Source organism: Micropterus dolomieu, linkage group LG08 (genome assembly GCF_021292245.1).
Source record: "Micropterus dolomieu isolate WLL.071019.BEF.003 ecotype Adirondacks linkage group LG08, ASM2129224v1, whole genome shotgun sequence".
Lineage (NCBI taxonomy): Eukaryota > Metazoa > Chordata > Actinopteri > Centrarchiformes > Centrarchidae > Micropterus > Micropterus dolomieu.
In genome coordinates this window covers 21,497,174-21,511,749 of record NC_060157.1, presented here as the reverse complement: position 1 = coordinate 21,511,749, position 14,576 = coordinate 21,497,174, and the positions used below count along the sequence as shown (strand labels likewise).

The 14,576-nt window shown below is 40.3% G+C and overlaps 1 protein-coding gene across 6 annotated transcripts in view; it reads right to left on the bottom strand.

Moving 5' to 3' along the window:
- Positions 1–14,576, bottom strand: part of LOC123975312 (forkhead box protein J3-like) — a 69,925-nt gene that overhangs the window by 25,297 nt on the left and 30,052 nt on the right. For all 6 annotated transcript variants that reach the window (XM_046056694.1, XM_046056693.1, XM_046056697.1 and 3 more), the window contains 2 exons: positions 7,969–8,043; positions 4,589–4,672 (listed from right to left, as the gene is read on the bottom strand). In XM_046056694.1, coding sequence (XP_045912650.1) covers positions 4,589–4,672; positions 7,969–8,043 — 159 coding nt within the window. The remainder of the gene's footprint in view (positions 1–4,588; positions 4,673–7,968; positions 8,044–14,576) is intronic.

Sequence of the window (14,576 nt, the reverse complement as noted above, 5' to 3'; positions counted from 1 at the left end):
AAAACTAATGACAATAATATGAATTACCAAAAGGTCAGCCTGTGTCACTGGTTGTGGCATTTAATGGGTAAGTTGAGATGTGTATAGAATAGCATGTAGTAATTTCTTTTAGTTAGTTTTTCTTTATACTCATATTGAGTTGAGTTTGGTCAAATTTAAATAGATGTTCAAATACAATCAACAGTAACTGTTAAGTCTTGCCTATCAATTAATATGCAGAAGTATTTTAAATATCCTCTCCCCTCAACTGGAAACATAGGAGAGTGACTTTAGAAAGAAGGGAAATTAAATATGACAAAGGTTATGAGAAATTTCTGAACTCTGCAAGTTCCTGATTCTGTGCTGGGCTTCCTGAATCACCACCATGCCCCAGGCTCCAACTATGTGAAGTAGTCGAGGCGCACTTTAAATTGCCGGACACTTAAACAGCCTGAAAAGTGAACACATCACTTGCACTTAATAAGATAAATCAAGCCATCCTCATACATTATTCAAGTATCTAAAATGTATTCAGCAGCGGTTCATTTTATGCTGTCCTCACAAAGCGCTAAAGTAGGGTTAACTGAGTGTGAGGATAGGAGGAACTATTCAAAGATCGATGAGGGGCTAAATTGACGCCTGCAAAGTGACAAAAAAAAAAAAGAGGACAATATTTTTTTCCTTGTCTGACTCCTTTCAGGGTTCAAGACAGCTTGCCTGCCTCCCCAAACTGCTTACAGTAAGAGGATTGGTTGGTAACAATGCAATCTTTAATTTATGATAAACTCCCAGTGAAACGGGTTGTCGGTTCCCTCGTGGAGGCACTTAAAAAGAAGACAACGGAGAGGTGAAGAGAGTGAGTGAGGAAGGCTTGTGGAAGAAGGGGAGAGAAAGGGGAGAATAGGTAGAGAGATAATTGAGTGGTGACAGACAGGCAGACAGAGAGGCACACAGGAAATGAAAGAGAGTGATTATGCCAAGGGAGCCGGAGACGCAGGTACTAAACTAAGTGTACATTGCCTGTCTACACATTTATACAATGCATTTATGCAGCTGACGTTTAGCCTCGCTGCCAACTTCAAATCTTCTCATTTGCACAGCCGCTGTCATCAGGAGACTTTAAAGACTCTGACTGTGTAGTCTAGGTGCAACAAAACCCCTATGAAAACAGTACGACATATTTAGCCACGTAAGTAACACTGCTATAAATCTTAGCATTTAAAACCTCCCTGTTTCTCCTTAGCCCATGTGACAGCCCACAGTGTGTCTGCCAGCGGTGCAAGTGAGGCATAAGTAAAGGGGTCGAAGGGCCCATCCATGTAAGACGAGATGACAAGGCTCTGAATTAATTAATGTTTGTAATAAAAAAAAATAAAAATGGTGAAAAAAAATATGTCTAACGGCAGCCCTGGGGCCTTCTGTGGTAATTAAATGGAACACAAGCCTAGAATACTCTCCCCCCTCCCTCCTCCTACTTTTTTCCCTTCTTCCCCTTGCAGCTTGACTTTTCCCTCTTTGCTCTCCTTGATGTCTTTCTTTTACACTTCTTTCCATTTCCCCTTCTACCTCCCCCCTCCCTCTCTTTTACCTCAATTCTTTCTCCAATGAGCAACTGTGATTGTGCACTTTGCCGCTCCACGCCTGCCTGAGTTCCCTGGAGAGGAGAAGGCTAAAGCAGCAACACAGGCACAGAGGGAGAGACAGAGGAGCGAGTAGCAGACAAACGGATAAACAGATGAACAGAAAGATAATGATCAAGGTAACACAAACAGTGACATAGGATGAGAAAAAGAAGGAAGATGACCAGTCGTGCCGCGTCGGGATGAAAGACACAGGTTTTCTTTAATGCAACAACAAACGCAGTTAGGTGCACGCTCAGAAAAACCTCAGAGGATCAGCTGCTGGATATAAAGATTTACAGTATGCAATAAAAAAAACAGAATGCTACCTGCTTACTGGAATTAAAGCTCCCTTATGAAATAGGCTTTACTGATGACCTTTTCGACCCAGCAAGTCTTCTGCTTGGTCCACAACAAGCCAGCTGAATTCACTAATTGGTTGTTCAACCCTGGGTGGGCTAAAAGCCGTCATGCTAACTGAAGCATAGCATTGATACTGGATGCCAATAAGGTATCAATACTTACCATAACAACACTGAATTACAGTTTTTTAATATTTTATTGTGGTATTTTCTGCCGGTCATGTGGTCCTGTCAACTCTGCAGGTGTAACATTACACCTTTTTAAGAGAAACATGATTCCATTAACGTCTTAGTGGGCTGCTAAATGTTACAGCAACATCATCAAGTATAGTAGTAAGACATATATTAGTATAGTATTGCTGTGTACACTCATTGGTTCATTTAAGCTCAGATGAGGTGATGGTCAAAAGAGAATTTCAACTGTTGAATGTTTACAAAATTATATAATGAATCTGATGGTTTGGTTTGGAGGTAGTACTGAAATTTCAGTCTTTAAATGAATTGTAGTTATGAGTGCAGCACACAAGTGTATCATACAGTAGTCAGAGTCAAGACAACAGAGATGTAGGCAGACGGAGGCGATACAAGATTTTCAATACTTCATGGAGCTCACTGCTTCTGTATTCAGATCCTCAGGTTGATGACTAAACACAAGCCGCATTGTGCCGGGTTGATGCAGGGTTCCATACATTTATAGCCTCGGCGGTTGTCAATCAATTTCCCTAAGCCAATTTTCATTACTAACTCTGTGTCCTCACATCGATTCTGTAGCTTGTTCCTGCTATTTCTTTCTTTAAAACTGCAAGTCCAGGAGCCTGAGGTTAACATGTTTTACCGTGTAAGCCAACCCTGCCAACCCCATCTGCTACAACGTAGGATCATGACAATATTCATTGGAGACTGTAGGCTCTGGTTCTCCGATGGCACATAGAAAATGTGGTTTTCTATGGTACAAAGAAAATGGCGCATGTGCTGGAGATGGGGTATTTCGTTGAGACACAGGCATGCTTTCTAGCATTCGGCAGTAAGAGGTCCAGTTATAATTATTTCAATATCAATCAAATGCCACAAAACAAACCTGATGACATGGATAACCCTGCCTGTCCAACCCAGCCGAGGAAAAAGGTACATGAAGTAGTTATGGTTTGTTATTTTTGTAGCTTTACAAAGTAATAATTACAAGAATAGAAAGTCCAGCAAAATGGTATGATAGACAATTAGAATGATGGAGACCCGTCAAACAAGCACTGCAGCAAGAAAAAAAAAAACAAGGCAAGCAATAAAAATAATAACCAGCATGTTTCATTCTCTCCATATAGATATTTATTTGAATCATGCAGATGTGGAATCAATATTGTTCTGCATAAAACTGCACAGTATCAGTATATAGTTGGGAGTGGTTAAATATTTTGTACAGAGGATACGTCCTCTAAAAGATATTTTCAGACTCTTTTCAACTGTGATGCAGAAGCAATATGTGCCTCCAGGCATAAAATGATCAAAACCTTTTTGTCATTGTGTGCCACTGATGACTCTTTATAATACCGCTGAATCGTAAAAACACATAACAGAATAAAATATTTGTTAATTTGCTGATGTGCTTTAAACTGTCATTTGATTTGCATTAGTCAGTGTTGAGTCTGATCTACTGTAACACTGCTCTGCCCAGAGCATTTTCTTTAGCCATGCTAGCAGAATGTCTCTGTAGTTGGCAATGTCATATGGCACAGTCAGTCTGTTGGCCCACAACTTTGGTCCAGACTGAAATATCTGAACCACTCTTGGATGGATTGCCATGATATTCTGTACAAACATTCATGGTGCCCAGAGGATGAATCCCACTGACTTTGGTGATCCTGTGACTTTTACTCCAGCGCCACCATGTGGTTCATATTTGTGTTTTTTGGTGACGTGTCTCAACAATTATCAGATAGATTGTCTTGAAATTTGTTCCAGGCATTCATGCCACCCTCAGGATGAATTGCCTGACTTTTAATGAAGTACATCACCAGGTGGAAATTGGAATTAGTCCAATATTTTGGTTTATGCAAAACTAATGACATTCCCCTCAGCATCAGGCGTTCTTGATGTTTACTTCTAATTTGCAAATGTTAGCATGCTAACATGCTACATAAAGATGGGGAACATGGTAAACATTATACTTTCTTAACAAATGCATGTTATTATATCACTGTTAGTGTTAGCATGCTTATTTTAGCATTTAGCTCAAAGCACTGCTGTGCTTAAGTACAGCCTCAGAAAGCCTCTAACGTGCCTATAGACTTGTTTGCCTGCTGTTCTATCCTGGCATCATTATATCGTGGAAAAAGAAAAAAAGAGTGAACACAAACATTTCTGTAGCATCACAGGTGTACAGAGAAGCTTTTTTCAATCTCTGTCATGGCTTCTGCCACTTTGATGGCAGTGAGCTTGAACTAGTACAAAGTAACTAAAAAACTGAAAAAGGATGGTGAGATTATTGAAATTACATTGTGGCAACACTTTGAAGATGTCTGTAGAGATGTCATTTGAATACTAACTGAGTGGTGTACCACCAAATTATAAAAAACTTACAACAATAAGCTCTCATGTTGATAAAAGGAGGGTTTTAAAAGGCACGGTACTTACCCTTTCTCCAGAGCGCGGTCTCTTCTTTGGCCTGCTCGGTACTGTGTCTTCTTTAGGATTAGTGTCTATGGCCCAGTAGGAACCCTGGAGAGTGGCCCCAATAAAACAAAGAGTTAAGCCTTGTGTCTAATGGAAGCTGCTCTGTTTATATATTTCTCCAGTGATTTAGATTGCATTGTAGGTTTAGGTACACTTTGATATTCTTTTTTTAATGAGTTGGTGGAAAAGTCCTCAAATAATCACTTCAAAACAAAAGTTGCAACACCACAGGGGGGGGGGGGGAAATGGAAGATATTCTATTACAAGTAAAAGTACTGAATTTAATTTTCACTAGAGTTACCTGTATAATAAATAAAAAAATGTTTTCCTTGGGTATCAAGCATAAAGATACTAAAAGATTCAATTATTGCAGCACGTTAAGATGTTAAAATGTGTTATAAATACTGGATTTTATTGTTGCTGGTGTTCCTGGTGGTACTAAATATGGCAACCTTTGGGTAGCACTACAGCAAAGGATAACTTTTAGATAAGTAGAAAAAGTTATCCAACGAAGGTTAAAATCAAGGGCAACTGGACTTGGTTGAAGATAGAAAAAGTTTTTAATACAAATTCCAGATTTGGAAGGTATGTAGTAATAACAACAACCACTTCCTAAAATGAAAACCCAAAGCTGCCTTTAAATATGGTGCTTGTGTAAATGTAATTTGTTACTTTCATTAACTTTAAGAGAGTAAACTTTTGTTAATTTTTAAAAAAAGTCAGACAGGTGGGTCACAGCAGGCAACATGCTGCCACAACTAATATATATTCCAAGAGGACATTATGATAGGTCAGGAGTCCGCCAAACCCCTAATTAAAACAATATCTATTTATTCAATCAATGACACAAGTTGACCAATAAAACAGGCTATAAATTTGAAATGAAACCTTAAAAAATTATAACTGTAAAAACTAAAAAGTCCTTACAGCACCAGCTGATTCCTGAATGTAGGCTCACTGCTAGCTAACGCAAGCTGAGAACTCCTGGCAAGACAGCAAAACCCCACACTGTCAAAGTAATAGAGCATTACTGCTCTGAGTAACTGTAAAGTAATTACTAAATTTCAAATTGTAATCCCATACATTAATTAGTAATGAGTTGCTACCGAACACTGATACCAATGACCAATAATAAATTCAGCCTTTTTAATAAACATGTTAATCCTGTTCTCATTATTGGCAGCATTGCTGCCCAACACGCAACAGCATAAAACAAGGCACTGGACACAAAAAATTTTTACATTTAGAAGGACTCAAATTTCCTGCATAAAAACAACGCGGACATTGTCTGACCAGTTCAATTTCATATCAATATGAACGCCCAGATATCTTTATGAGGAAACAATTTCAACCGTTAAATTGTTGTTAATTCCAAGTTAGATTTTACTGCTGGATGCATTTGCACATATTTTCACCTTGTTTTACGGTGATGGATTTGAACACATGTATTATAATGTTCACTATACCTTATATCCATTAGTGTTCGAGTAATATCCATCCCAACGTTTCTATTTGTTTCTGATGTATCTCCCACTATTATGTCTAATCAGTCTATTTCTTAAGCCCTTCTAATGAAGGGGAAACAAATATAAAACATTAAACATAAAAAGTAGGCCTACAGTAGATGGATCTCCCTTACATCAGATAAAAACAATGTTTCCATTGTTATTCCAGTTCTGTATCCAATCAGTTTTCTCTAGGTGTAGTTTTGCTGCGGTGCATACTCCTGCTTCCCTTCCCCAGAAAATCCACTGCAATCCTTTTTGATACACAATGTTAAAGCACAGCAACCTCCAAAATAAACACATACAATAAGAGAGGAGGAAATCAATTGCTTTTAGGTCCTTGATTTCCTCCCGGTCTGACCCCCCTTTCATTTTTCCTCTTCTCTCCCAAGGAGGTGCAAAGCTGCAGACTGAATTCAGGAGATTCATCTAGGCCATGCACGCACACACGCACGCACATACGCACACACAAACACACAGCTTGTCTCTCAACATCTAGCCTTCTTCCACAAGCCTCCCTTCCCCATCCTTGCCTCTTCTCCTCCCCCTGTCTCTTAGTCCCACATCACTGAACAGTACACAGCCAATTAACGTTAGCACATGCATGATTTAGCTTCTCCCCTCTCTCTATGGCTTCAAACAGAACTTGTACATTCAACTTCTTTACACACACATGACCTCCCCATGCCGAGGTATCGACCACTTCGATCCACAGTGTGAATTAAGGTGCTGGTCAGGTCCAAGTCAGGCTAATCATCGGGGAGCCTCTCTCTTTGTGTCTTTGCAGACTATAGGCCTCCACTAAAGCCCAAGGATTTTGTTTGAATTATTTAAACCTTCTTCCCCCTAATTCATTTTTCAATGGCTCCAAAATCCCAGCAGTATGGAGACCGCCCCCCCCCCCCCAAAATGAGCGGAGTTTTGAGCGCTCAATGAAAAGTTTTAGACTTGTCAGTTTTTATAAAAATAGTGGATTTCTTCTCACTTAGGCCTTTGATGAGATGAAACGCAGACCTTTGAATTTTGATTTGAAAAAATCTTGTATGGGCAAGCTTCTGTGATCAACTGTAATTATATACTTTTCCCATCTGAGCAATTCCTTCAATTCAGCACAAACAAGGACTTGACAAATTGTTGTTATCAAACTGGTGCTGCTGAAGTGGCCGTGGCAACTCTGCTTCCTAACCACAGCGGTAGCAGCGGTGAAACATATCTAAAGCTTCCACTGATTGTGTGTGTGTGTGTGTGTGTGTGTGTGTGTGTGTGTGTGTGTGTGTGTGTGTGTGTGTGTGTGTGTGTGTGTGTGTGTGTGAGAGAGAGAGTGAAACAGAGCCTAATAAAGCATAACAGATGCGTGAACGGCCTCACATCTGAAGGAGTGCACCTACATATACTTATTATTCATTACTCCCTGTACCACATTATTACTTGGCAGAATCAATATCGGTGAGCCGCACAAAACAGAGAAAGCAGCATTAGGCATTCAGCCGGTTATGGAGCTACAAATTGCTTTTAAGTGCAGACACGCTGTGTGTGTGTGTGTGTATATGTGTGTGTGTGTGTGTGTGTGTGTGTGTGTGTGTGTGTGTGTGTGTGTGTGTGTGTGTGTGTGAGACAAAGAAATAGAACAAGTGAGTATGGGTGTCTTTTTGGGTGCACTTATGCACAAGTGTGCACACACATGTGGCACGAGGTTACTAAACACGTGAAAAGTAATCGCAGTCGCCTCTGCCGTATTTGTAAGCTCGCTAAAATAGGCTTGCATTTTCATTGTGTGTCACTCCGTAATTCAAGCTGAGCTTTTCAGTCGCATTACATTGTTCAGGAAATACTTACTTTCCCGGGGTCGTCTTTGGAGCGAGGCACTTTGAGAAAACACTTGTTCAAGGACAGGTTGTGTCGTATAGAATTCTGCAAGGAGAGACAGACAGAGAAACAGAGAACGAGAGATGAAGGGGATGAAAAGGCAGGACGACAAAAGAAACAGGACAAAAAATTGTTATAGAGTAACTCATCCACTTTTTCGAGGAAGCAAATTACATTTACAGTCACATTATTGTACTAATAAACTGATTATGGTGCTAATCTACAGTCTATAGTATTCATTCACCGCCAGATAGGTCACAAGATAATCAATGGGATAGGAAAGAATCAAAAAACATTTCTTCCACACAAAATGTTTGCTTTTCTTCTTCTCTCTTACAATTCGTCTTTTCTTAACACCTTCCTAACAATTGGAGAAGGAAGAAATTCAGTTTGCTCGTAACTCATACGCATTTTAAACTCTTTTGTTTGAGGGGACACTTTGCTATGTCATGTTCACTTCAATCTGTGTTATGTACAATGAGCTGGCGTGAGACTGAGACTAGTGGTAACAGTAGTAGTAGTGGTAGTATACAGTATTTCAAATCAAAATCGTCACAAAAAACTCAGACACATTCCCCGTCTTGCCACTGTCCATTGCCTCTGCTGCTTCTGCTTCTGCTGATGTTAGCTGGAGTGTCTGGCTCTGGACCTCTGTCTAGGCACTTAGTGAAGGCTCTTGAAAGTAAAGCGGTTGTCCACTTTCCACTGTTCACCATGTAGTCAAAAAGACGCTTCGGGTCACAGTCACAAGTGAAATGTGAGCCGTTCCGCCGCAGTTGAAGACAGCTGTATTGTCTCAAGTTAAACTGGGCTTCTTGAAAACTCTGCCATTTTTAAAGCATATAACAAATTTTTGGAAATACTGAGGGGAAACTGACTTTTCTATAATTTGCACCACCTCCTATTGTTTGTGCGTGTGTACATGTGAGGAAAGGAAAGGGAAAGAGAAAGAGAGAAAGAGCCCACAACAGTGTAGGCTAACCTGACATGAACCTGTTCTCCCTTCGGGCTCCCGTTCTCCACTCATCTACTGCTGCTAATTAATACCACTGGGGAGGAGGAGGGGAGAAGACAGAGGGATGGGAGGTATTTCTCTGCACTTTCTCTTGAGCTCTCACTGCTCAACACCGGCTTTGTTTCTCCTACAAAAAACACCTTCTCTCGCTGTCTCTAGCATACCATAACAGCCTGCTCCACCTCTGCCTCGCCCTGCTCTTCCAGGAGAAAAGCTCCAGCAAGTTTTCAGCTGCTCTACTTAGCGGGTCACTGGCTCTTTGCGACCGTCCATCAAGGAAATGCGTGACAGTCGGGTGATGAAAATGGCAAGGAGGACTGCCACCAGCGCGGCACACAAAGGCAACCATCTGTTCCAAAAACGTTCCTACGGGAGGAGGCGCTGGATCATTAACACCAAGTCTGCCCGTCACTTCAGCAGTCAGCCCGTCTAACTTTGCTAACCTCTACCTATTCTTTGTTTATTTACACACTATTTTTGTTACCCAAGCAGTTTTTGCACACCTGTGCACTACTTGCAATGTCTGCACAACCCTGTGTATTTCAGACTTTGCACACTCTGGCACTTTTCACTTTCAGGCATATGTGTTCTTTGTTCGGGCTGGGTAGTGTCCCTTAAAGTTACTGATGCTGATGTTAAAAATCTCTTACATTTGGCCTACATTTGTTCGTGCCAATAAGTCTGTTCCCTTTTAGTAAATGAAGAGTTTTAATAATTATTATTATGTTTTCCTCATGAGTGTGTCCCTCATGATTGGTGACCCACATGTCCACAAAACCTAACACCGTGTAACCCAAACTGATGGGAATGTCAGGATACCAAAAGTATGTTTTCATATGACACTAATTTCCTTATGTCCTTAATGGTCAGTGTTAACAGAACCACAACAGTAGGTAATAAAGATATTTCAGACCAGGTTTAAATAATGATTTAATAGTAGTCGTATTTATTTGCCGTCATATTGCTCAGCTCTTATAATTCATGTGATGTCTTGAACGCTACCAGTCTGCTTTGAAGGAATCCTACATCTTCTCACAGTGTTCTAGTGTTTAATGGCATTAAACCTGACGCAAAAATCCACATGCTCTAAATTTTGTTTACTAACAGACATGTACTAAATTATATAACAAATTATATTAGTGGAATGCTACAGGATAGTGGTAGAGTGACATGTACAATGTGTTCACGCTTTGCAACCTTGCTCTATATTGCTGAATTAATTAAAGTCCTGCTGTCCCATGTGTGTTAATGCACTGTTTATTTTCATTACTACATACTTGGCAATAGGAGCTGTGAAAATATCAATATAATATAAATGTAGTCAAGATATTATAAAAAAAACATGCATTACAGCCATGCTAGCGACACAGTGGTGATTTGAGCTCTATGCTAACATTTGTATGCTAACATGCTCAAAATGACGTGATGTTCAGCAGGTATGTTTATGCGATGTTCACCATCTTGGTTTCGTGCATTTGTCAGCATCACCCAGCCTATATGTTATCCTAAACAATTACAATTCTATCTGTTCAGTTCAATTTAGATTTAGTGTACTTTATATTCACAGTATCATCATTTCATTTCTAATATGTTCTGCAGTGAGCCTTTGTAGCATGGTCCATACCAAAGAAAAAGGTCAACAATGCATGAAACAACTTTTTTCTAGTCTATGATAGAAAAACTGAACATAAACAAAAAATAAACCTCCCACACTTCCACCACTCAGAAAGCTGCAAGGATGTACATGTTCTAGAAGGAATCTATCCGAGTGGATACATAAGTGCAAATGCCTTCTTTTCTACATGTTACGGACACAGTAATCTCCTCTAACTGAATGCGAATAGTCATCATCAATAAATGTACTGATTAGCAGTGCTGTGAAGTAAGATAATGAGATTCACTGCTGTGTCGTCCTTCCACCCACTCCTCACCCTGTCTGATTAATGAGCTTATTGGGCCGGGTTGGGCCATGCCAATCCTGCCCAGCAGCTGATGGATCACACAGTCACAGGCATCGTGTGTGAGTGTGTCTGCATGTGTTTGTGTGAAAGGACACTGGTTCAGCCCAATAACTTTGGCATGAGAAAAATGACATATATAAAATATGCACTCGCTGTTTCCACTGCAGGAGAATATCTCTAAATTCAGTAAATCAGTGGGAGCCAGGGTTTGAACTTCTCTCTCTGGCTCCCTTTTTTATTCTTGACACAACTATTTCTGTCACTTTTCACGGACAACCGAGTGCAACACTATGGTATCTTCCAGAAGTGACTGTGGAAATGTGCGCCTCTATCCCCATACTTAAACAATATCGCAGCTCCCTCCTCTCTATTGACAATATGTTGTACGAACAGACCCTTAGCCTGTTAAGCTCTGAAGTACCCTCTTTACGAACTCCTGCGGTGCATAGCTTGTTCAAACCAAAATAACTTATTTTTATAGTGGGCCCAAAAAATTACTTCAACTCAATTGTACAGGAGATCCAAAGGTCCACACATTTGTCAGACAAAATGTAGGGGAATGTATATATTCATACATGTACATGTATACATATACAGATTTCTTTCATTTGATAACATCTTTTGGTTTGAAAATTGTAGTTTAGCAAATGTAGCTTCAAGTAAGTGTTTAAATAAGCTGATCCGTGATCCTCAAGACTGTGGGAAAAGTATGATTTAAAACAGTTCAAATAAATTTAAGGAAACATTTCAAGAAAAAAATCTATTACTTAAGAGATGTTGATGTTTTGTTGGGCGATAATTAAATCTCTTTAATAGAAATACTGTTATGAAATAATGATACAGTAATACACAATTCTGCAGTCCAAATTAATAATAATACTCAAGTAATAAATACATGAAAATAAGTTTTACTACCACATTGGTTAGATATATAGATGAATGGACAGAAAGACAGACAGACAAAGAGATACAGAAAGAGAGAGTAAGTAATGGATATTTGGTTTGACTAAGAGTGTGTATGTGCGTACATATGCATGAATACACTGTGTATATATATATTTTGAGTGCAGACTACAGTGCACCTTCACCCATTCATTTTACAATCTACTTTACGTGTGCAGTACCCATAATACCTCCTGATTTTACAGGCAATTTTTAGAGATTGGGGATTAAGAGCAATGTCGCAGAAAAATAAGGTCAAACAACCGTATTTACACATTTATTATTATATATGAGGCTTTGTGTATGCATCTGTGGTATGTACAATATATACTGTTTATGCGTGTACGTGGCAGTGGGTGCTGCTGCTGCTGCTGCTGCTGCTGCTGCTGCTTAACGTAGGGTGCAGCATCCTGGACTTGAAGAGGTTAGTTATATAAGACGGGCGTGATAAGCATGGATGACTTTTTGACAAAATACAATGTGATATAATGTGATGTGTGACAAAAAGTCAGGTTTTAGAAACATGCTTTCGGGAGGAGAGGAAATACAGGGAAAAGGAGTGTAAGACTGTGTGTGTATGTGTGTGTGGATCAGTCAGAGAAAGTGATCAAAGAAAGAATGACAAGTGTAAAGGATGACAGAAATGGTTGAAACGGCTTAAGTATGTACGTGTGTGTGTGTGTGTGTGTGTGTGTGTGTGTGTGTGTGTGTGTGTGTGTGTGTGTGTGTGTGTGTGTGTGTGTGTGTAGATGAGGTAGGGTTAAAAGGAGCCAGAAGGATATTCTGGCCATAGGCAGGAAGCTTGGTGTGTGTGTGTGTGTGTGTAGATGCGGCAAGGAAACAGGTCACACGGAGAAGAAGTTATGTAAGCGGGTAGGTTTGGAAGATTTGGGTCATGGCAGTTGAGTTAAATACAAAGGGGCAACATGAGATGGCATTTCCACTTAACTGAATTAAACAGCCTTGAAAAGTGATGTTTTGCAAGCGTGGCAACAACACTTAACAAAACAATGCCGATGACACAGAAATGGTCGGTTGGTGAAGTTCGGTACACTGGAAACATACAGTACAGCCTAACTGGCATATAGTTGCAAGTTGGAGTCAAGTATTTTCCAGTGCCTAAGTTTCCACGACAATTTTATTCATTTTCTGCTTAAACAATGTAAGGTGCACTCCAACGCTTACATGGGCATGAAACGCTCCCAATTGAATCATCAGGGGAGCAACTGTGTTGGAAAAGACACAAGTCTGTGTGCATAAAAACTTTAGGAGAGGGGTCAACTATGACTCTCAAAGAACACTTCTGTGAAAAACAAAAGCTGATAAACATAAGCTTAAAAGGCCCTGAAAACTTAGCTTCTTACCATAAGTGATTAGATCCTACAACCTACATGGGGCTGTTGCCAGGCCACTGTCAATTAAATCTGATCAAACCACACCCACACAGTCCTGATGAAGCAAGTGATGATGATGATGAGTTTTTAAGTGGTGAACTCTCAATAAATATTACCAAAAGAAGTTTTTTCATGATGAAGCCAAGAATTCAGTGGCTTTAAAGGGATAGTTGGGGATTTTTTGAAGTGGGGCTGTACGAGGTACTTATGTACCTACAGTAGACGGATGTCAGCTCGCCCCCTAGTATGGCGAGCAGACAGGTGTACCTGCTGTGGAGGGGGTCAGCAGCAAAATGTATTTTAGCCACCTAAAAAAACTGTAGCAGTTTACATAAGCTATATTTAGAATGTTTTCACCGCTTTACCTTGCTGTCAGAAAGCCCTTTCTTTTGGCACTACATTTTCCCAACTGTGAACAACACTCCACGCGCAACATTGACCCAAGTCCGCGTTTGCAGTTCTGCTGTGTCCAACCACCAGGTAAGATAATGCTAAAGACCTGCAAATAAATGAAACGGACTTACCAAACAACCAGTCACAAAACGCAGTTTCCACATACATTTCCTCCCTCTCTATCTCTTTTTGCCCCTTCAGTCCCTATCTGCAAAAGTTCTTCCTCTGTATATTCCTGTTCGAAAAGGCATCCTCCTTTCTTAACAGTGAACTGCATTTTGTCGTTGCTGTCTTAATCGCTAATTTTTATTTTCTCTTCTGTAAACCACTGTGCATGATGATTCACTTACATGGGGGACAGAATCCATAGTCCTTGTTCTTTGTAATATTGTATGTCCCAGTCTGAGTTATGCAAGTGGGTACCTTCCAAAGTTAAGTCTTCTTTAGCAACACACAATTAAAAGAACACACAACTAACCTGAATGTTGATGGTTAAGATGGAAAAATCCACCATAATGTGCAGGCCATTGTGGTTTGGGGGAAAATAGGGTTATGCCGATAGACGATGCCATCAGTCCATCGGCGATGGCTGACAGACATCAGACATTGAGCCAGCATCATCATTGTAAAAACCCCGCAGCCCCAGCAAAAAAAATCTCAAATTTTCACATTATACCACCCTGTGAAAGCAGGTTTTAATGACCACAAACATTCCTAAGTATGCTTTTCACCTGCCTCGGGATTCTCTTCTCCCCACACTCTGACACACTTACACACACCTACACCTCAGGTAAACACACCGGCTTGCCCCGCCTCTCTCTGTCCTGCCCCCCCCCCCCCCCCCCCCCCCCCCCCCCCCCCCCCCCCCCCCCG